This window comes from Watersipora subatra, chromosome 5 (genome assembly GCF_963576615.1).
Source record: "Watersipora subatra chromosome 5, tzWatSuba1.1, whole genome shotgun sequence".
In the NCBI taxonomy this organism is placed as follows: domain Eukaryota; kingdom Metazoa; phylum Bryozoa; class Gymnolaemata; order Cheilostomatida; family Watersiporidae; genus Watersipora; species Watersipora subatra.
The window spans coordinates 22,220,411-22,245,623 of record NC_088712.1 but is presented as its reverse complement, the minus strand read 5'-3'; the positions used below and the strand labels follow the sequence as shown (position 1 = coordinate 22,245,623).

General features: G+C 34.4%; 2 protein-coding genes across 2 annotated transcripts in view; both read left to right on the top strand.

The window, feature by feature from the left end:
• LOC137396838 (uncharacterized) overlaps nt 1-17,381 on the top strand; it is a 28,046-nt gene extending 10,665 nt beyond the window's left edge. Inside the window, exons 4-5 of the mRNA XM_068083148.1 lie at nt 11,105-11,242; nt 16,522-17,381. Of these exons, the coding sequence (XP_067939249.1) occupies nt 11,105-11,242; nt 16,522-16,710 (327 nt within the window). The 3' untranslated portion in view covers nt 16,711-17,381. The remainder of the gene's footprint in view (nt 1-11,104; nt 11,243-16,521) is intronic.
• LOC137397202 (uncharacterized) overlaps nt 1-25,213 on the top strand; it is a 98,552-nt gene that overhangs the window by 72,622 nt on the left and 717 nt on the right. The window contains exons 7-8 of the mRNA XM_068083489.1: nt 20,500-20,608; nt 24,289-24,996. Of these exons, the coding sequence (XP_067939590.1) occupies nt 20,500-20,608; nt 24,289-24,996 (817 nt within the window). The remainder of the gene's footprint in view (nt 1-20,499; nt 20,609-24,288; nt 24,997-25,213) is intronic.

The window sequence follows — 25,213 nt, the reverse complement described above, 5'->3', positions numbered from 1 at the left end:
CAAATCGAAAAGTTTGAATCCAAGAAGAGATGATTTAAAAATGAAAATGAAGAAAAAATGGGGGTCCTCCCATGTTTTGTGACGATTCTGACGACCCGACGACAGGGATATTTAAAAAGTGACAGACGAGACGACCATTTATCAATGTAGGTGACGAGGTGACGATGATTTTGTAAGTATGATTACTAAAGGTACGGCTGCACGTAACGAATTTTTTGTCGGTTCTGAGTTCTGACCGAAATCACGAAAAACGCAGAATTAATCGGTCGAAATTCAAAGAGTTATTTGAACTGTGCATGCCCACCGAGTTCGTCGACGAAACGCTTTGAATTAACAGATTAAACAAATTATTAGCGAGCACGATTCTAGCAGCTTTAGCAATTAGTATAGTCCAAGACATATATCGCGACACACAATAAAAATACAAAAGTATTTCAACATAGAACACACGATGTAACTGTTTAAGTCGTGCTATTGTTAGTTAACGAGCACGACTCGAGCAAATTTTAAGATATATGTAGTCCGAGAACATAATGCGACACACAAGAAAAATATTACAGAAAGTTAGGATAGTAAATACGATGCAACCAACTTGATTGCGCTAGAGATGTCAACATTTTCTACCACAAAATTTCTGCTGCTAAAAAGGAAATATAATTAAAAAATAAACAATTTGCAGCTATAGCGTCCAAACAATAAATACATTCAATAACGCAATCTAAGCAGTTGCATCGTGTGTACTATGTTGAATTGCACTTATACTTTTATTGTGTGTCATTATACGTCTGTTGGACGTCATCATACGTCTCTCTAATTGCAAAAGCTGCTGGAATCGTGCTCGCTAGCACGATTCTAGCAGCGCAGAATAATTCTGTGTTTCAATCATTTCGTGATTTTGGTTAGAACCAACGGAAATTTTGTTACGTGTAGCCGTACCTTTACTAACTTTTTATTTGTTCATAAATCACCACGGTCAACAGAAACTTTACTAGTTTTGATTGAAGCATCTGGCCCAGCATTTATAGACTGCCAAAAAAATTAAAGCAATGAAATGCCACGACATTGACAGCAAATCCGTTTCCAAGTCTGTGACTGACAGTGATTATTAAAGACAATCTCGGTCTATTTTCAGTACAAGAAATATAGCCCTAAAAACCTAACACGGCTGTCACTCTTCACGGAGTAATCAGCAACGCTCCCAAACATCACTAATAAGTTTGTGAAGGTCGCTGGTTGAGCCACGCTTTTGGTTAGCAGAAGTTCAAACTAAGCGAGTCTCAGATTTTTAACGCAACCCAGTGCCACCAGAATAGATATTTGTATTAAAATAACGAATGTGAAGAAAAAGGTTGATTTGGTTGCCAACTGAAAAAGGTGAGTGATTTTACAAGTGACGACAGTGATTTTAAAAGTGACGACAGTGATTTTAAAAGTGACTATTCTGACGACAACTTTGTGTGGTAGGACCCCCAAAAATAGAATTAGCTCTAATATAAGATCAGAGCGTTTTTTTCAAGTATGTTTTATTAAGCTAAATTCAGTTATATTAAATTTATACTTTAAGTTTGTTTATGCGATTTCACAAAAGTGTAGAGTACCAAGCGTGTTGCATCAAGTCTCTCTCACACCGTCATTAGTGCTATGACTCTCAGAAAGGTCAGAAATTCATACGGTATGCTACTGTATGGACTGCTGCATACTGCCACTACTCAAAATTATGTTATACATAATACTGCTACATTTTAATGCAGACCATAACCTTTACATAGGTATTTGTAACCTTGGAGGCATGGGTATAGAGCATGAATAGATAAAATCATGTATTTTTTCATTGTTATATCTCTTATTGGTAGTTTTTTAGAGGATGGCAACACAATAATTTATCTTTAGTTAATTTATATGAAAAACATTTTTTGAGATAGGACTTTAAGAAAATTAACTTGCGAGCTTTTGTCCAAGAATGCATTTTGCTCTCATATCAGACATGACTGTACAGTAGGCGCTCCTAAAAGGGGATGATCGGTTCCAGGAACGTTTACATGATAAGGATTTTTCATTATAAGAATGTTAACATACATTTGTACATGTAAATTATCTAAACCATTTCAGGGCCTTTCCAAACTCGCTCATGTGAGAATTTGACTTAAATTCTTTTGAATGTATTGGCGGTGCCTTAACTGCATTATTATTGGTTTTCATCGACAACTTTTCATGATCAACCTCATTGGTTTAATTGACCATGATTGTGGTAATTTGACAATAATTTGATGAAGAGCGCATAGTTTTGACGCGACAGCGACTTACAACAATTGACTAAGAAAAAATAGTTTCACTATAAAAAAGCGGTAGTACCTTTTCGTCATCTATTCGTCCTTAAGAGCTCAAGATTGCAACTCCAACTCGTGACATTCAGATGCACTGACCAATAGCCTTAAAAGTATTTATCAACAATTGCACTGCTATATGTACCTATTTTCTGTTCTGTCGTCACTTCAGACAAATTATCACAAGAGTCAGAATGTCATGGAAATTGTATGTATTATATGTATAATGCTTTATGTACAGTGTTGGGAAAAAATCTTTGTCCGCCTGTTTAAGTAAGTGTAGCACTGCAATAAATTCATCATAACTTGGAAATATTTTGCACCGCATACATAAAGCCCTGTATCAAAACAATCCTAATGAGCTGAAGAATAGAAATAACTAGATTTTAAAATTGCCAAATATCTTCTATTGTATCAGCCGCTGCCTACTCATTCACACTACATACCAGAAAATATGTCATCGCAAATTTTGTTATTATCTCTTCTTTAATTATTTTCTAAATTGAAAATAACAGTCTTGTACTGTTATGGGCCCAGAAAAAAGCCTTTGGGGTTGTTTTGCATTTTAATATTTTATCTGGTAGCCTTTGCAGACTATAACCATTCTGCAGCCTTAGGCATGCTGTGAACAAGCCTCACGAGCGCTTGAGTGTTCATAATCTGAAACCAGCAATCATGTTGGACAGCTGGTTTTTTCAAACGCCTTGATCGTGGTAGATCTTTGGTGGTTTGATGCTGCGTTCATTTCTTTACCACTTAATTTTCTTTAGATTGAAATACTCTAAGCTTCTTCGCTATTTTTCTACTGCTCAGATTGGCCATCGTATGCAGGTGAATGATGAGGCCGTTGACACATTTCTTATCCATGGTTGATGTTGACGCTGCTATGAATTCTGGGATCTCTAGCTGTTCCTTTTTTAACAAGCAAAACTGTAAGCCTTTGCTGCACATGCTGTCCAAAAGGACCCGTATTGTTGTGATAATATTCCACTTGAAAATTAATAATGTCATATTGCGTTTGAAAATGAGTTAATAAGCACTGATTCACATTGATTGGCCTAAAATTGATTATTGATCCCTGATTAACCCTAATTTTATTACTGATGGTGTCAACAAGATCTAATGTTAACTTACTTTTAAATGATGCATGGTTTGTCAGGGTTCAATCCCTCTACTTGACTACAACAACAAATTTACCTAAAATGGGCAGTGAGGTTTGAGGTGGACAAAGACTTTCTGACACCACTGTATGTCGCTTTCTTTTCTCGCAGGTGTGGCAAGACAGACTAACACTCAAATCAAACTTTAGAACTCGCCCGATGATACACTTTAAGTTATATGGCGTTTTTTACGCGGTACGAAGCAAAAACTTTACAAAATTGCCTGACTTTTTCTAGAATTTATGCTATAGGAGGTATATGTTATAGGAGCATCTAATTTACTCTAAAAGACCTTGTGAGTTTGTGAGGTACAAATATCATGTTTAAAGTGTGCAATAGCTCCCATGTAGAATACTTTTGCTCCCTCATCACTAATTGAACTCTGTTCCAAATTTTGGTCAGGTTACCACGTTTTGTCACAATGTCTCAGCATTTATGCTATATTTTTTTGTAGACAAATAAAGTTTCTTGTGTATTATCTATTTTTTATCACTTTTAGCCTTGCTTGTCCTCTAGCGCAAAGCCGACCTATTGCTCCTAGCTGTGACTCTGGCACTTATGGGATAAAAGTGCAAGCTGAGTTATCAGTTAAGATTTTGACAGAACTGTTCATGAAATGAGTGTGAGAGTGCTTTAATTTCAATGCTGTAGTTTATCCCATTTTCTTTCCACTCAACGTGGAATGTTTGATTAGTACGATATTTTAGGCAGTTTGAGGCAGCTTGTTTTTGGGACAATGTTTAATTATGACTGCTGATGTACTGGCGGTTAAGACATTTGAAAAGCTGATAATGGTGTTTTTTATAAAACCCCGACAATAAATGCAGAGGAATTTTTTGCTTTGTAGCATATTTGACTCAATAGAACAAGTGTTATCGCTGAAGCATTATCTTAAGGTGAAAACAAATTAGGCGATAATTAGAGCGATATTGCTGCGATATTGCTGCGTGGCGCTAATCTGAATTCACTCAGCGTGTTCATGCAGAGCGATAAAGCTAGAATTTCTCTACACAACTTTATTGCTAACGAGATGCATTTCGATTGGTTAGTTTTTACCAGAATGTAATTTTACGGCGGGTAATTATTTCTTACCGATGTTCAACAACGTACAGCAGCGCCAATTTTCTATTTTGTTACGATTGAAACATCTTCAGAACGAACACTCAATTGTTCATGAATTTAATAATAGCACTCCCAGTTCTGTCCATCATAACAAACAAAATTTAAAAAAAAATCTGAGTTGAAAACCAACATCTGGAGTCAATCGTTGTGCCGGTTGACCATCTTGAGAGGGGTAAACATTTAATATATTAAATATGAAAAACCACTACAAAATATAATATGTATAAAAAATTTGTAAAAACAATACAGTTAAAAATACAAGAATCGTTTTTCTTTTGTCTTTTTATAGTGTAGGCAGTGTACACTCTTTGAAAGGAAGATAGGTTTAATAACAAATGTGGAGGTTGTTCATGTTGTAGCCTAGACGACGACATATTGACTGGCCTAAATTTATTAACAACTCCGAAAAAACTGATGATACGGATTTTTATTGGCAGTTTGTGAGCGTGCCCATTATATCATTTACTAGTAAATCGCTCAAGTGTGTTTATGCACGCACAGGCGATATCTTCGCCCTCATGACGCTTGCAATAAAATCGCCCTGTTTGGACCTTAAAAGCTCCTTGCTATATTTTCAAAAAAAAGTGAATATACCTAAACCTATACCTATACTGAGAAGGTAACATACCTCCTCAAATAGAGGTGGCGTTCATTAAAAGAATGGCGGTCGATTTTCAAAGCACTCTCCTGATGTGGTCCCAAATAGCGGTGCCAATCAAATCAAGGTGCATTCAAATATAGGTTTAACAGAAGCTCACTTTTAACATTTCTTCCAATACCAAATTGAAGGTGGTCAGAGACTCTGTGCATAAAGTCCTCATCAACTTATTTTTTTATACAATGTTAAAAACTTTGTGCTTTTGTAGAAGTTGTTTAATCTGGAGAACGAAGATGAGCTCACCAAGCAGAACTATTGTTCTTTAATCATATTCTCACAGAACTAATCATATTGGCCTACAAGTTTTTTGAAAAACTGAAGGGTAAGTTGATGAGTCCTCTACTTTTTGTAGTCCTAATCTTCTGATAATTAAATTGGGCTTTGATGACTAAAGTGAGCTCTGGAGACTGCAGTCATTACATTGGGTAGTTGGCTACACTAAAATACTATAGCACTGACAATCCGCAAAAATAGTAAAACAATAGTTATGAAGCAAAATAACCATGTATGGAGTGGCATGTACAATTGATATTTAAATTGTACAAATACAATATCAAAGTATTAAAATATTAACCATTTTTTAAAGATTGAATGTATTTCTTAATGAGTGTAGCCTGGGTTTTCCAAATGGAAAAAGTCTAAAACACAATCAGATTTTGGTCTAGTCCATTAATTGAGTGCGTACAACAGGCTGCGCAGTGCAGCTCAGCACAATGTATGCTTATAACCAAGAACAATGCGCTAAAAAAATCTTTGTACAAAAAATTTCTTATTAGTGAGTAGGCAATTAGTTAGCCGGTCATATGTGTACCTAATAGAAAAAAACCAATCGCCATCCTGCATCTAACTAATAGAAAACATGTTAACAGCCAACAGGGACCAAAGTTTTTGAGAATCATTATTTTTGTTTTTACAGTTTATTATTGCAATAAACAGCTGTGTTAGACCTTTACAGCTACTAAGGTTTTAGAAATGGGCAATAAATAAACCTTTGGAAAATGGACTACTGATTGCTACCTATTGTATCAGCAAAAGAGGATGAGAACCTGACCAAGCTCATACTGCAACACACTTTTTAGATCTTTTGTCGGTAACATTAGGCGTAAAACCTTCTGCTGATTAATGTGTATGTTAAAAAACTCTGATAGGCGGTGTGGTTCATAAATAGGGTCATCTTAATCTGAGGGCACACTTCATTGGTGAAAATTAGGTCTTTAATAAGAGCCATCACATGTAGGACAAATTAATGTACCAAAGTCTGTTCTCTTCTAATAAAAAGTGTATTACGTTATTCAATAGAAAAATGATATGGTAATGATGCTACCACTACCAGGCACAATAGCCTTTTAGCTTTTACTTTGAACCAATTTTTATTTACCCTTTATAGCCACAATGTTTGCGCTTTAATTCTGGAGTTGTCTGTTCGTGTAATAATGTTCTATCTACCAATCTTTCATACAAATAAAAGTGTCCTCAAGAACCCTGGCCATCATTTTTTAGCTGTTTTCTTATGAAATCTAGAGGCATTTGAAACGTTCTTTCTTCCAACAGCGTCAATAATTGTTTAACCTTGTCTTAGCATTTTATAACATATTGAAGGGTAAAGTAACAATTTGTTCAAAACTTCATGAACTTGTGGTATGGCTCTTACTCTGTTTTTGCACTAAGCCTGCTTATAAAAATGCTGATGAAATGCAGTTGCATTTAAATTCTGCATAAATTGTCTAAATTGTTTTTTATCACGGCTTCATTAAGAAATTAAATACTTGGTAAATTTTGATCTTGCAGCCATTTTTTCCCAATTGTGCACGCAGTATGATGCTCAATTACAACAAGGCATGAAGTAAATGTAATACGAAGCAGTTATTGCACTGATTTCTTATGTCTTAATTTTATTTTGAAGCTGTTTCAGTGTGAACTCTTAAACTACCAATAGTACAGCTCGTTTGGCAATGTGTTTCTGTATGGCCAAGTGCTGCATGATGCGGCTTTAGCAAGCTTTTGTACAAATTGTTTCCGATTATTGAGTAATTAGTAAATTACCTTATTACATCTATACCTGATTAAAAAAAGCTATTATTTGCATATTTTGAGCAAATAAGAATGCGTTTACAACCTGAGCATAGTATTGCTTTGCAAAAACTTGTTTTATGAAATCTTCTTACTGATGACCAGTAATTTCAGAAGCAATACAGCCATAAATGGTTACTAACTTCAGATCTATAGACTGAGTAACTTTATTGAGCAATAGTACTAATGAGAGTAATTATGTTCATCAGATTAATTAACATGTAAACTAATAATATTCATAAATCATCCGACTAGAGTTTTGTGCTTATCTCACAGTAATTTCAAAATGGACGAAAAGTGGTCCCTCTCACTCGGCAACTCGTTTGTAATATTTTTGGGGGCATGAACTAACATAAAAACTTATGCTGACAAACTTGCTATAAAAATATTGTTAATAAACAATTGGGGTGTAAAGTTATAACCATTTATACACTCTTTTTAGAAATTAGGTTTCACGAAACACTTATGTCGCGGTAGAGAGATCCATTTGGTAGTAAAGGAGTTGAAGTTATAAGCAGGTAGATCATATGGGTCGCGGTCACAGAAACCATGGTTAAGTCGCAAATCACGAAGTTGAGTTATTCGACTATGAAGTTGCACCAACTGAACTTATAATATTGGTAACAAATTTTGTAACCTGTAGTTCTGGACCAATCAAAGAGTGATCTTTCTGAATCTGAAGTCAGTTTAGCCAATACAAGTATTTTACCCTCGAAAAAAAACTTAAAACCGTTGCTATGCTAAACAAGAAGTACTGAAAAATGGTGTCCGATTAAAATAATTGTTTATTTTTTGCCAATTTTAAAGGTAACTTTGACATTTTGGACACTTGTAATAAGTTCTTTGGAATTCTAACTGATGTCAAAAGCAGTGAAAGTAAAGGGAGTTGCGGTGATATTTTCCTAACGATTCTTACCAGATTACTACAATATTTAATAATAAGAATAATTATTCAATTTTTATGAAATTATAATCAGATTTAGTTAGGAGAATAATTATTTGAGTTTGCAAGGTCGAAGTATATAGTGACCGATGGTGTGCAATATGTTACTGTTGTTAATTTTATAAAGATTTGGTTGATGATTTGGGTGTGCCCAATATCGCGATACTTTCAAGCTGTTTTTAATATCTGCAAAATTAAGTAATACACTTTCTTATAAATATACAGCTATTTCTTTGAAAACCAGGTAAAATCTGTTTAGATTTTTAAATTCAGCATAATGTTTTGGATCCAAGTGCAGAAATCTAGATAAATAACACAATATCTTGATATTGGTTGCTATGTCGTTTTGAAATGTAAACAAAACTGTACATTTGTTTTCGTTTCTCAAACTTTAACACCAGTTTTCTTGGAACTATGTTTTTGCACTAATGGTAAATGTGCTTCAGTTTTTTGACCATAAAATCTGCTGTAATTAGGCTAGAATCAAAATTTTGTTTGCTAAATCTTGTAATCCCGACTTACCATGAATTCTGTGATCATGACACATATTAATAGTTAATGCACTGTTTGGAACTTATAGTGCTATTGTAGAACTACAATAAAAAATATGTCATCACTAACAGAAATTAACTACCAGTTTTGATTTTGTATAGGTGTCTTGTTTTCTATTACAGATTTTAATGCATTTGCAGGACAAAATGAAGCAACTGCAAGAGGTTTATCATATAATTTATTTCAAATTATGTTATTATGATAAAACTTTCCGTAACAAACTTTCATTTGGCTAATACTTGTATCCATTTTTGACTAAAATAAGTCGAACCAATTTGTTTCACTCCTACTACCTGCCCTAAATTGGTGCAAATGGTCATCAGAAATGTGCTTTCTTTGCGCTGCTAAAATGGCCCATTAAATGTACTTTAATTTGATGAAAACTTAAATATTGGTTAATTATTGGCTTTTCCAAAATACCGTAAAATACTCATCTGATTTGCATGTACGACTTAGCTGCCCAAGTTGTCAATGCATGGTACTGGAGCTTGTTATCATTTTGCTTGTTGAAGGTTGACTTGCAACAAAATTTCATTACGGTTATTTGGTATCGAAAGATTCACCATGGCTTACTCTGCTGTGTTGTAGGTGCAAAATATGGAGAACTGTGATTACAAGCTCTTAAAAGCTAAAAAGAAACAGTTAATCTCCGCGATCCCGAAACCGCCGTAGATTGGAATCAATTTATTTCTCTGACATAGTAAAATGATTTGGTTATTGTTTTGACACATGATCTTCTCACATGAATTGTAAGTTCCGTAAAAGGCTCAATATAAAACTTCTTGTAGCACTAGTTTATGACATAAACTTTGGGTTTCACCAAAGAGCTCTTACCAAATATAGATGCTCGCTAGTTTACAACTTTGTTTTGGGTTGATCTAATCGTCTAGTCGCAATCTGATCATGTGACCCATGCTTCTTGCCAAACAGCGAGCATAATTTCCGCAGCATTTTTTGACTATCACAGGTGACCAACAGGCTTTTCATGCTTATCAGATGATGATATGCATTCCTTCGAGCTAAGGTTAAAAATTAAACAAATTTTTATGGTAGGTTTTAAGATATCAGTGCTCAAAGTGACATCAATACAGTGATGAGGAAACAGATGCTTGAGGACAATAGACATCGTTTTATTGAATGCGTGAAGTGTATTTGTGAAATAATTTAAATGAATGAGGTTGCATGAAAGTGTAAACAGAAGCCATTTTGTTGAGCTACGTTCCATTTGACCCATTTTTGGAACGGGATTGTAATCTTCGGCAATTTTGTGATGGCGGCAATTAACTGTTCGCTTTTCAGCTTTTAAGAGCATGTTATCACATTTCTACATATATTGCACATGCAACACAACAGAGTAAGACATAGTGAATCTTTTGATACCAAATAACTGTAGTGTGAATTTTGTTGCAAGTCAACCTTTAAGCATTAGTGATCTTTTCGAAAAATGACAAGACTTTCTTTTGGAGACATACCTTTCAAGCAACAACGGTATGCGAGTGCCACTGTACGTAATTTTAATTAATATTCTTAAACTTCATAATCATTCTTAGTATTGACTAAGTATTATTGCTTTTTAGTTTGTGTATTTCTTTATGTAATTTTTATCTGTGAATGTTTAGCTGAAGCTTGTGCAGGGCTGTCATCAACAACAATTTAGTTGAATGTCATTTACTAGTTGTTCCGCTTTACAAATTGGACTGTGCCCTGTGAAATAACTGCTTTATTTTAATTGTGTATACAGCTCCTATTCACCCTTGCATGTTTATATTTGTCATGTTCTTGCATTCTGGTTGCCTGACCATTGACGATAGCACTTGTACAGACTATATGTAAGCATAGTGTCTGGGATAGGAACTGAAACTCACAGTTAAAACCTATGGTGACCAGCTCTAAACTTTACCTTGCAATAATATCTAAAAGCCAAGTTCAGATCAGGGTCAGACTACTGACTATCAATTTTACGATTGAGTAATTGCTTTTGAAATACCACTTCAACATTTGAAGTCCAATTTTTTAATAGGATATGAATAAGTTTTTACATTGCTTAACTCGCGTTCTTCTACTGCCTACAAATCACAATGATGACAAATATCAGAGCTGGGATTGAGAGTCATAAGCTAAAATATCAGATGCACTTCTGCTTGCTCAGTTTTTTCCTTTTTTTGCAGCAATCAATGAGCTTGCAATTGATTAGCTATGAACAGAGTTTAATTTAAATCGGAAAATCATATATTCAAAAAATGTGATATTTCTATTTTGTTATTACTAATTGCAGGGTGTTGCTATAGCATGTTCCGCACCCACTCTGGTGCTAGACAAGTTATCTAAAGAATCGGCGATTCAAGGTTACAAAAGCTTACATATTTGGGGAGGTTTCTGGTCAGAGGAAAGCGGACAAAGGAACTTAGTGAAGGTAAATTATGGTGTCAAAACACCAAAATATTGAGTGACATAGAATGAACCTTGGTGAAAAACAATATTTTTTTAGATGTATTTTACAAATATTGAGATGAAAAATTTTGTGCTAGTCCGAAAATTTCAATAATATGTATTTGGACGATGTATCTAATAGTCTGCAACAAGCTATAGCTTTTTTTTTAAACTCTGAATGACACTCGTATTGCTTAACTTGCATTTTTGTACCATTTACAATCTCTGTTTGTGAGAAATGTACCTTTTGTTCCAAGTCCAGTTCGGCCTGTCATAGCTGTTTTCTGAAGTCATCATTCAATTTTCGGGATTAACGGGGACCAGGGTCTTTTGTGGACAGTGAAAACCCACAAAATAAAAAGTAATGTTTTTAAGTATATACATAAATGAGCCAAACTTTAAGGCCAAAACACTTGCATTGTTTCATTAGCATAATGTATTTGTTTCCTATGTGAAAAGTAAATTAATGTTCCTTTCATTGACTTTTAGGACATATTCTAACTTAAATCCAAGTATTTTAACTCAAATTATGAATTTTTTGTACTATGGGCATAGGTCAGATTTTTATCTGGTTGGAATAGCTGTACAGCAAATTTTGCTATAATGTACATGTATACCTATTATAACGCAAATTCCTCTCAATGTAAAGAATTTAGGTAAAGCTTTTGTTTGACCAACATAAGTAATGCCATATAGGGTAAAGTGTCAAGTTGGTGAAAATTCCCAAATTTATTAACAAAATTTTCATAGTTGTCCTTAAAAATATCGCTTACATTCTTACCAAACTTGAGCAATGATAAGATGCATAGGGTTCGCTATTATAGATACCAATACATTGTTAAACTAGTTTGTCATTAGAGATTGTTATTTTTGTCAAAAATATGTAAAATGATTCGCTTCGCAAGAAATCAGAAATATTTGAAGGGGATCTATCAGTGAAAGCTTTGGAGTGTTAATACAGACAGACTCCTACTTACGAACATTCGAGTTACGAACAACGGTACATACGAACAGGTCTGCGCGTATATTCATCGATAATACCGACGGTATTACCGACGTATTAGCGGCAGAAAGAGGCGCTATGTAGAAGCATCACCCAGCATCCATCTTCCTCTGCCCAGTTCGTTGCAGTGCATAAGTGTGTGAACGTATCTCCAATGCGCAAATAACTTTTTTATTTTTCCTGTATGTATTGTAAAGGAGTTTGCCGACCTTTACTTGGCACGATCTAGACTAATAAATAAAAAGAAGAGTGTGTGTAGTTTCATTCAGCTTTTTATTAGCGAAGGAAATTTCACTATTCGCGGAGCGTACATCTATCTGCTCTGCTCAAATAAATGAGAGCGCTCCGTTATATTCAGTAATATCAACCGTTCCGTTCTAACGGCAAACGGTGAGAACACCGGCTAACAAAGTGAATAAATAGGACCGCTAGCGAGTTGGTATGACAACAATAAAAGTGACGATAAATGATAGTGTTATGATGGGATATCAGATATAACAATAGCATAATAAGTGAAACAACGGTATAATAAAAGGACAACACATTAAAAGGACAACAACGATAAGTTCCAGCATAACGATTAAAACAATGATATAATAAAAAAGGACAACACATACAATCAATAAGAAATGCAGTGTCATGGCCCGGCGTCCACCACAGTATTCTCTCCATTTTATTAAAAAGTTTTTTCAGTACAAACCAATTTACAGGTTACTTATACAAGCCTTAAACATACTTATATAAACCTTCAATATACTTATATACATGTAGGCATAAATAATAAATACATTTTAAGCATAAATTATAATACAAAATATAGCACTGAAGCAACTTACGAACAAATTCACTGTACAAACAAATGTTCGGAACGTAACCCGTTCGTAGGTTGGGGACCATCTGTATACCAAGCTGAATGTCATGATATCTAGTCTCATCAAAATCTATCTTGCTCCCAAGCTCTTCCCGACGATGGATAAATGATAAGTCATACAGACACTGATTTTACTTTGTTAGCTAGCCGCAACAAGTAGCAGTCTGTCTCTTGTGGCTTTTATTCACCTCACCTTCTTTTTGATCTCCTAATTCATGTTTACTACCTTCAAAACTGAATGTTTTTTTAATTGCCAAATCAGTTGATATCAGCATCAGAATTAAATTTTTAGCTGAGCTAGAATTTATTTTGGTCATCTCAAATAGTCTACGAAGATGAACTGTTATAAACGAGCGCATTTGCACAGACATGCTAATGGCAAAGAGTAGCTTTATTATATAAGCAGAGACTAAATAGTGTAAACAAAAGCTAAAAATATGTTTTAATAGAAACTTCTAAACTATTTAAAGAATTTCAATAGGGTCTATATAATTAACCCATTCAGGACTAATTAGTTATTGGTTGACTGCTCCCCCAGCCCAATTAATTTTTCACTAGCCTTACAATTAAAATAGAGCTACACAAAATTGAGTATAACTAGAGTTCTTTTCAAAATAATCTTGATTTGTTTTTTGCAGCTTAACAAAGACATTCCAGGCTACAATGTGATATAAATTTTTGTGCACCTTTACAAATTCTACTGACCACAATTTCTAATAATTCTGTGAACCTTTTTTTTGTCAAAATTGTTTTTCATGTTTCGTAGCAGCTCACAAGCAGTTTTTTGATACTGACATTGTTGGACCTATGTTAGATTGATAGCAAACTTTATCAGCAGCAAATGAAAAAAAAGATTTCTCAATTCCGAGCAATAGAACAGGTGTTACTAGCTTCTAACCAACACTACGTCACTGACAGTTTTATCAATTATATAATCAAACAATTTGTTAATTTATATTGAAATGCATTGCAGAGGTTATTATGAATATATTATGCATAAAAAATACTCAAGTTACCAGCTAACAGACAATCAATTACTAGCAAAAAAAATAGGTGTAAAAATACAGTAAAATATATTGTAAAAAATACAGTAAAAATGAATATGCATGAAAACGAAACAATATATACATGTATAATAAGGGTGTGTTCATCAAAAAATTATGACATGGTGAGAGTTATTTGATGCCAACTACACATGCATATTTGCTGCCATTATAAGTTAGTTGATGCAGTATTCATCAGATATTGGTGTTGAAGCCCTAGGCTTATCAACAATGGCATCATCACTCACAAGCCCTTGACTGTCTTCACCTACATGTAGCAAATATGATCGGTAGTAAGCAACCTATTTGCTTTCAAACTTCTTGTACAGCCTAGAAAAAATTGTGCTTTAGTAGCTTTTCAGGGTAAATACCTAATAACAAATTGAAAATAAGTAGTCTACTGCAGCTAACAATTGGTAATACAAATTGCAAATATTTTTTGATACTGTAAATATAAACACAAAAAGTCATGAAGATGATTACTGTGGTAAGTGTCCCCTATCGACCAATATTAGAGCCTAGTGGTTGAGGCTAGTTTATAGTAGATGTTGAGGTTGAGAACTATATGCTTGACTAATTGTGGGTTGAACAATTGGATATAAATGAAATAAGAAATTTTTATTATCTTGTAGTTTTACAAGGAAATCATAAAACTATTGTTTATTATGGGGTAATAGAGTGATGAGTTCATGCTGCAAAAAGATCTAAATTTTATTGGATTGAAAATGTTATAATCATGTGTATCATGAAAAATATCCATATCTTACACTGTTAGAATAAAGTTTGTTAGAAATTCACAAGAAAAATTTCGGCTTTTTATCGTTTTTTTTTCGGTAAAATTCTATAAATAGCCACATAAAACTTACCTTCTTCCATCAGAAAATTCTCATTTTCTTCTTGAACATTACTTTTGTTGCTATTTTTTCCCCTGAGCTGATTACCGCATCTAATTCACTTAAACATTTTGCCATCGTTCGGATAAACCTTTTCCAATATGGCGATCATCAAATTTCCAAAACAGTTGATATCTATCACATAATTTGTTAGTTAAAACTTTCTTGTCCAATCACATATTTGGTATCAAAATGATGCCCAGACTCTTAAACTTCGTTTGGTGAATGAATAAAACCGATGTACCTAAACAGCTAAGCAATAGAGCAAATCAAAGTTTAACCCGAGTACTTCGGGAATGGGCCCTGGAGAGCACAACTCTTCCCGAGGTATTCGGGAACAGTCCTGAGTGGGTTAATGATTAATGTATAATCCTAAATATTTAGGATTTGTTTGGAGTGCGCGAGAGGACAACTCTGCTTTGCAGAGTAACCTGGCAGTAACCCTATGCTTAATTTGTACATGCATGCATTGCAGTGAAAGGCATATTCATACACACCAACCTTACAGTGTTAAAGGCCAACTGAATGAAAAGGGACTTTTATACAATTTATAGTCAATTTGTGCATGGAAAAAATTGACTGTGTAGACAGTTAGGAATTTTACTCAGCTCAAGAATTTGAATCAACTTGGCTTGTACTAAAAAATACCATGGCAGTATAGAGTGCTGTAAAAGATTATCAGTTGCATTAATTATGCATTCAAATATTGCAAATTATTACAAGGTCAATTAGCATAGTTGTAGTGTCAGTCTAGCAAGGTAAATGTTGCAAGTTCAAATCCTGTGGGATGCAATATTTTTCCATTATCCAACGGTGGCTTTATATGGACAGACACGGTTCTCATCACAGTACAGGCTGAATGTGTAGAATTTTGTAGATTTTGGTGCATTTTGCTTAGAAATAAGAGGAATGGTAACGCTGTAATTATTAGTTTGTAAAGCAAAGCTTTTCTTAACCCAACTATTCATTACATTTTATATTTAAAAGATACCATTCTTACCTAATAGTTTGACAAAAAAGCTTTAGCTTAAAAGAAAGCATTAATGATAATGTTTGTTGTTTTTTACTTTTATTGAGTTAACTTGTGTTAACAACATCGAAACAAGAATGTTTAAGGCTTACTAGGTTAATTTTTTTTTAGGCAAAACATCAACATAGTGAGAACTGCAATCTCTTTAGGGGAAACATAATTATGCAGAGTTTTAGTAGGAAAGCATCTTCTGTGCGACCTAAATTTAGTACAGCCACCGATATAGCTTGCTGCAAAAGCCTACTCTTCAAGTTTCTGGCCAATCTCCTAAGCGTTCTAAAACAACATGATGGAGCACACTTTTTAGTCAGTATTGTTTTAAAGCTGGTTTGATATCTTGGGAAAGTCTGTAAAATGAGTAATGTTCAACATTCTCCTAATTTTTAACTATACTAACAGGTTAATAACTGGTTTCTTTGCAGGTAGAGCAGCATATTTACCAGTGGAGGCAAAGTGGTCAAGATTGCCTAACCTTCAAACAACAAGTCGATGTTCAATTTCCAAAAAGGCATCCAGTGACTGAAATGACATCCAACCTTAAAGTTCTTTCTGTAGCTGGGCGTGTCTACAGTCAGCAAAGTTCTCTTGCGAATTGCTTCAAAGATCTCTAGCTAAAATCATATTTTAAACGTTGTGCAGAGCCATTAGTTACAGCTACCACCACTCCACACATTATACTCGAGGTGCCAGGAAATGGTCACACAATTTGCAAGACAATTATGGAGCTCAGTGTTTTGAAGCTCTACAGCTTTATTTGACAGAAATAAAATAGTCCACTTTTGTTGATGTTTTATGGTATTCTTGTGAATGCTTTGATTTTTAATCTTTTGGTAATGTAACAGCTGTTTGGCCTGCTTTTGATAGGTTGCTCCATTTGCACTAAAGACTTTTAGATTTATACAAACTCATTGTGTTTTAAGAATATTTTATTTGTCACCGTTGCACTCACTTAAGCAATTTGTTTGACGTACTTATATTGAGCTTTCCTTTTCTGTAAACTCAACTCCTTGACGGGGTTGCTTAAAAAGTCAATTTTTTTCCTTATGAGTAAGTTTGGGCTTTTTTTAAAGAAATATGCTGACCAATGTTGATAAATGTGAGTTAGATATACATGCATGCAATCTGCACAGTGTGTTCAATGTTACTGCATGGTTTCATCGAACGCTCTTATCTGAAACCTGTTATAATCCAAAGGGCCCCACATATGCTATATTTCCCAGTTTTGCCTCAGTAGCAATGAATTGACTTAATCAAATTGTATAAGTAATAAATGTGGCCACAGGTATGCAAATATCCCATGATTTACATTTATGTTTTAAAAATTGGGTGTCTCTGACTCTACCAGGCATATTTGGCAGCATGAATATATGCACTGTTTTATTTAATATACGTTTTAAAAGTTTTCTATTTGACAACCAGGATGGTTTCAATACTAATTACTTGATGTCAATACCATCATAGTTTTTATTGCAACTTATTACAACTTTTTTAAAATGGACAAAATGCTTGTTTTTGCCATGTATGCCCACTAACAAGCAATTAAGGGAAAGCATAAGTTTTCAATTTTATGAATAATACGTATGATAAACTTTAGATCAAAGCACACACAGATGTGCCTGCAAATCAGTTTTCTTAAGATCTGTTGGCAAAATCCCTGAAACCCAAATTAGTTTGCTTTTTTAACCAATTGATAGAAAATTAAATGATGCAATAAAGGTTCATTACAACTAAAAAGAACCAAACTAAATATCATAATTAGCTAAATTTATATAAAAAGAAAAGAATTAGAGCATGGAACTAGGACTATCTAATTCAAGATATAAAAACATAATAGGAGGCCCTGAAATTAATGAGAAGATAACTTCTCTTGCAAAAGAGAAGACAACTCAGAATTTTGTATAAAGATTTTCAAATTTTACGCTAATGGGAGGTCCTCCATTTCAAACTACAGAGCCTCCTAACCAGCAAAATTTTCCAAAATGTTGAACTCTCCGGCAAAATTTATGCAAAATACAAAATAGATACGTATGCGATCAGCATGACGAGTAGAGTTGTTTAAGCATGTTTCTAGCGAAGCCTCCTATCAGAAGCCTCCTATTATCAGAAAGCCCTATATCGTGGATATATTTTCCAAAGTGGCCTCCTATTCAATCTAATTTGACTATATATATATATATATATATATATATATATATATATATATATATATATATATATATATATATATATATATATGTTAGAATACCCATGTGTCCTAGTGCTTTTGTAGAGTATATATGTTAGAATACTCATGTCTACCAGTGCTTGTGTAGAGTATATATGTTGGAATACCCATGTGTACTATTGCTTGTGCAGAGTATATATGTTTGTATTCCACTGTATACAAGTGTTTGTGTGATGTATATATTTTAGTAAAACTGTTTAGCAAGAGAGAGACTACATAAACATGATATTATTGGGAAAAAACTAGTATTTACCCTTTTGTTTTATTTCTCAGTAACTTAAAGCCCATAATGTGGTTATTTCAAAGGTTTGAAATACTTAGTCATTCCAGTGCTGGAATTACACTAGTAGTTTATTTGTAATTTGGGATCAGACTGATGAGTACAGAATGTGATTTCATTTATCTAGCAGTTTGTTAGTTTTATAGCTATAAAAGGCATCAAGTATCAAAAAGCTTGATAAAAATAAAGCCTTTGTTTTTCAATAATAGAATAATTGTTTTTTTTGCTTTCAAGTATCTCAACACTTAATAATCCAGTCCATGCACTAAAGAAGTAGTAAATACCTATTTGGTAAAATCTACCATAAAATGTAACATTACTATGAACACTACTGTATGATTTTACATAGTTGCTAACGATGGTCGGAGAGACTCGATAGAAATGTGTTCAGTATATAAAACTTTTGCCACCTTACGTAACAGAAACTGAATTTTACTTTTATAAATTTAGTTAACTAAATACGCACTTGAAGCTATGTTTCAATATTTTACTACACTAACTCTAATTTTGTTGTCTTAACTTTTTATTAGCTCTTTCCTGTTTGGCGCTTTTTGCCACACGTTTGTTATAACTTTTAGCCAATATTTTAACTACTTCAAACTGGTTCGGGGAGAAAGACTGGGTGATCCTGTTCTCAAACACAGTCTCTCATGTACAGCCATACTTTAGCCATCGTAAGCCATAAGACTTACGATCTTAATGCAGTTATTGAGCTTTATTAGCCAACCTTTTAAATACTTTCGTCAAACTGGTTTGAAGAAAGTATTTAAAACTTACGACTTGCTTTCAAAAAGCAACACAAATAAAAGATAATGCAAGGAAACGTGATTGAATAAAATATAAAATTAAATATATACATGTACAATAGCAGTTGCTGCTAGCAATTGCCAGGAACGAATAGAAAAGTTATTCCTCGCTACAACAGTTGACTTTAATGACTTTGGATTGCGATCCACAGACTTAGAAGCAGACTTTCATTTTGAACAAAATTAAAATTTTGTAGGCGTTCATAGTTTTAATTTTCTTGCAACTTAGCTTATTTTTGCTTAGTTTCGCCCTCACGATCAGTCGGTCGTTTGAAGAGAAACCTATCTAAGGACGCTTGCCTTTGTCGCCCTTTTAACATGTTGCGATAATGATGAACACAGGTGTCGTCACAAAGAGTTAATGTTAGTTAATGTTAGAGTTAGTTAGTCACATAAAAATCGCTGCCGATCTTGAAGATCGCTGCGATGTTTATAAACTATGATTATTCATTATGCAAACTAAATGCCTTCTGTTTAATATTTTTGAAGGCATTTCTGCTATATTGCTGAGCTAACTCAATCATACATTTCGCATGTTTATCAATAATTTCATGTTTGATACCAATTGTTATCATTCACTTTTTCTCTGCATTATTCTTCATTGTACTGGTTAACTTTTGGTTTGCCCACAGCATTTTTAATTCACCTAATTCTGTACTTAAAATACAGTTGAAAAATACTTAGTGATGTTGTTCTCATAAAACACCTTCGATATACTTGGGCACCGACTCGCGTGCCTATATCTCAAACATGGCTCGTATGTTAGTGCTAAAACTTGCCTAAAAGCTGGCTTGTATCTCAAGTCTCTCATATGTTGGGCCCTCGTGAGGTGAACTGTTACCGTACTTGGTCATATAGTCGCCTTCAAAAAGTCGGTCGTATGCTTGTATGTGGAAGATTACAAAATCTATATCTACAAAAAGAAACTTGATTGAAATACTGATCACATCTCGATTTTCTCATATGTTGGGGCAGTTCTATCTACAGACATGACTACGTGTAATTAGATTACCCTTAATCCTTAACATAACACACACAATTTAATTGTCATTTTATATGAGTTTCTCTATGAGGATCACTCTATGTTTAGGCTGCAATTGTGAGAGAATTCAAAGAATTGAAGGCAGAGTTGGACAGAATTGCTAAAGAAGATTTACCAAAACTCAAACTCACAGATCAGCTACAGTTAAAGCAGACAGGTATATGAATGACCATAAATTGATAATTTCTCTACCCTCATACAGGGCTGCCCACACTGCATGTCTCCTGTTGATGCTGACATCAATTTATTTAGCATATGACATGTGGACTCCGCATGTTAGGGTTTGCTGGAAGCTTAACAATTGTAAGGCTAGATCTTTGATTGAAAGCAGTTTTATTCCAGAAGGTTGTGATTTCCTATTGCTATTACCAACTTGCTACCTTGATATAAGGATTTTTTCTTTTCACTGAAAAAACTTTTAGTGAATAGTAGCCAAATAACTTGCCATTTCATTCAATCGAATATCAAAGCAATACAAGCAATTATTTGCTTTGTTTCCCCTTAAAGAGGAGCTTACACTAATTTTTATTAAGTTTTATAAGAAAGTATCAGTATTTGTCTATAATTTGCCACTAGAACTAATTGAATATGTATGTTGGGGGTTCACTGTACTGTAGTACAAGTACAATATTTATGATTAGCTCAGGTAGCTTTTACTAACATCGATTCTGCATGAAGTGGTAAGAAAGGAGTTACATTATTCAGTGTAGTGATTTGGGAGATGTTTTTGTAGCATGGCTGCTAGTACATTGATGGGATAACATGGGGTGATACAGCCGTCCGTTTACCCAAGATTTTTGGTAGCCGCTCTGATTGCTCCAGAGATTAGCTGTTATCAAGTGGCATTCAGTGATTGTATCATGTAAAGACTAGCTACTCGTATGCCATAAAAATGAATTGCTTACATTGCCAATGTATTTGCAATGTGTCAGTGATGGCTTATGGATGTGTCACTTTGAAACTAGTTTCGTTGTCACAATCAGTAGAGAAATGACTGGCATGTCTGTAATTGGATGAAATAGTAAATTTTACCATCTCCACTCTATCTCATTAATTTCATATACATGCTGTTGCATTCATTTTTGGGCCTTTCAATTGATGAAGATAAAATGATTTCCTTGACACAAACAGTTTTTCATAATTTCGTGAACAAAAATATTACCCTGAGTAAATATATACAGAAGTCATTGATATAAATTGGAATCTATTAAAAGTCATTTAGAATAGTGTATTTGGTAAATCCTTGTGTAAAATCCTACACATACCACCGCTCAAATCAACGTTTAGCTGTGCGATGGACTACAACGATTAGCTGTTTGTACGTCATCATCAATGATAAGGTGTACACACTTTGAGCGATGAGCTGTATGTGATCGCTAACCAACAGCCAATTAGAAATTACAAAATTGCATCAGTGATATTGTAAGTCTTTTTGTTATCTTTAATTATCTGATTATGCAATTCATCACGAGCATAGTTCTTCATCATGCTTATGATTATTAACTGACACAAATCTTCATAACTGTTGAGATTGGATCTGATGCTGATCAAGATGCTAATAGTTGCTGTCATCGGTGTCAAAGTTCAACATGTTGAAAGTCCATCGCATCGTCGCCAGCAACGATTGGGTACGCCGCTCATCACAGAATGATGTCATAGCAGTCCATCGTTGCGGTCTATCGCATCGCTAATCGTCGATTTGAGCGATAGTGTGTTCGGGCTATAAATCCTTGAGGTAAATCTTATTTTGGCACCATAAATCCTCATGAAAATGCTGCCATCCTGTTTAACCCTCATACCAAAACTTGGAGGTTGTTTTTGAGTTACAGGATTACAGCATATATAAGCCACACCCATTATTTTCACAAAATAGTTTTAGTTTAACCCACACACAATAGTCGTTTGACAAATGTACTCTGTGTCTTCGTCATGACACTCGTGCTTTGGCTGACTAAAAGGCAATCGGTCAATGAGTGTTCTCACCTTTGACTGGAATGCGGTACACATGCAGTAAATTGCGGTACAGTAAGCAAGTACCAAATCAGCGAGCACATTTTGTAGCACATGCCAATAAAATATCACACCTTGCTTTAATTTAAAGTTTTTAATTTTTTTTAAAACCGTGTTAATTTTTATATTTTTAGCCCAAATAATGGTGAAGTACAATTTTTTCTGTATGATGAAATTTACCATGGGTTGCTCGACTTTTTTCCTTTTTTTTACTAGTATTTTACCATATACCATTGTATTATGAGTACATTTGAATATACTTAATAGAATTTTAAAAACTATGGATGGTTAAAAAAATTTCCATAGTTACTAACACGCGCATTAACAAGAACAGCCAGGGTTCAAAGGGTTAAAGTTGTGAACGTAGCCTTGGATACTATTAACTGAAATGCTGCTGCAGTTTATTCATTATTAAAAAGCCACCTAACGGATGGAATCAAGGAGTGCGTAAAGCCTGGTCCCCATATACGTCGCAAAACATCGATGACAGCATCACAGGCTATTAGCGGTGAAATGTTTCACACTGTATCACAATGTCTGTGTTAATCCCACACTACATGGTTATCATTTGTTGTAACATTTTTCACACTTTTTCTAGCAATTCAGTATTTACATCAACATGAATATTCCCTGACATGATGATCATATTACACAATGTAGTGACTGAAGTGATGAAATACTAGTCCTACAGCAACTATACTGTAGACTACACAATCCGTGACAGTCAATCACTGTTAATGCATAGTGAACCGTGATTGTTGCACATGTTGCAGGCTGTCATAGATGTTTAGCAAAATATGGGGCAACTTTGACAGCTGCAATTGTTAATTGTTCCAGACATATCCTTGGTAAAGGCATCAGTTTATGACATCTTCACTATGTAATACACTGATTTAGTGTGAACTGGCCTTCATGAATCACTGTATATGCATTTTACTATACAAGTGTACCATATATACTATGATGGACGAGTATATGTACTTATATGTATAATAATTGTGTGAGTTTAGAAAGCAGTTTAAATGTTCTGAAGTGTTGAAATTATGGTTCCTACTTAACATAACTTTATTTTCAATATTGAGGTACTTCTTATCGAATAAGGGTCTGCAACATAATCTCTGTGAAATAGGGTCAGGATTGGGTGTGATGAACCACTCATTCAAGTATATTATTTAAAGATTCTTCAGTCATAAACCATATTAATAATTCTTATTTCTGCGTCTTGGTTGAAAATTGATGGATAAGTTATTTGGTTTACTAAGACTGATCAGTTAGCCTCAGGTCGATTGATTAAAATATGGCTTATGTAGCAGTTAACTGAGTTTTGTTGTTTCATTGTCAATAATGTGCAGTCTCAGTGTATTTGGTACTATATGCTGCCCGATCAGGTACCACTGTATGATCTGCCATCAACATATTCACATAATAATTATCATTGTTAGATGGAATAATAGAGCACCTTTAGCCATATCAATAGTTTACAGTCTGGTGTTTAGGTGAGAAATAGCTGGGTAGAAATAGCCAGGTCGGCATGCTTCCAAGTAATCATTATAACAATGCTTAATATTGTACACTACTGATAGCAGTTGATATTAGTATTATATAACTAATTATTAGTTTATAGTCGTACATCATTGTTTGGCAGCGCTGTCATATTGGCTGACTCTATGTTTTTATTGTGTAAAATAACCTACAAAAGAATGTGAAAATGATGATAAAACAGGAATCCTGACTTCTATGAGCTAATATATTTCTTTCAAGAGCAATATTTCTGTGTAAAATGTTTAATAAGTGTTGCTACTCACATGTATACTCTATATTCTACAGGTGAGAGAAGAGATATGGAGTTGGAAGTTATCTCCGCTTGTCATATTATCGTTAAAGAACAAGGAGCTCCACCTGTTCAATTCCCCAAGTCCCTCACCAGATTGTCCAGCGTACAAATGCCATCCGCTCCCCTCTCCATCTGCCACTATAAGGGTAACACTTATATTGGACTGCGCGATAACACAGTCAGCAGAGTAGACATGGATAATAATGTCACCAACGGGTTCATCTCAACCTCTGGTCAAGTAGAGTCCGTCACTTGCTACAAGAACAAGCTCTACACTCTGTCTCATTCTAGTCCTCTTACAGTCAGTGTCTACAGCATGGAAGGAGAATTAATCACCAGCTGGGAGCATCCATATCATATCTACTTCTCTGACATGCTGGTGATAATTAATGACAAGGTTCTTTTGTCTGACCCACCCAACAGCAGGATCACTACCTACTCTCTAGATGGTCAGGTTCTACATCATATGCCCTGTCCTCTCACTGTTAGTAGCCATGTCACCATACGTTCCCCTGACAACTCATCTCTCATCTTATCATCATTCACACATTCCAAAATATGTAAAATAGACACGACCACCCATGAAGTCATGTGGACCCTCACTCAAGTGAAGAGGCCTGAAGGGCTGGTCAGCTATGGGGAATATATTCTACTGACTGCTCACAACAACAAGACTATCTACATTATTAATTCTACTACAGGTTAGTTATTAGCATGGTGCAGGTTTATTATAATATGTATTGTTATCATGCAGGAATACATTATAGTTAAATTGTGTACATGGTTATAAGGAAGCATGCCAACTATTTGTACAGTTTAAATATTACTAGCAAAATTGGTTGATAGACTGAGCTCTCGCAAAAAGGTAGTCTGAGTTCACATTGTAGGCAAGTTTGAATAAAACCTTTAGAAAAAATT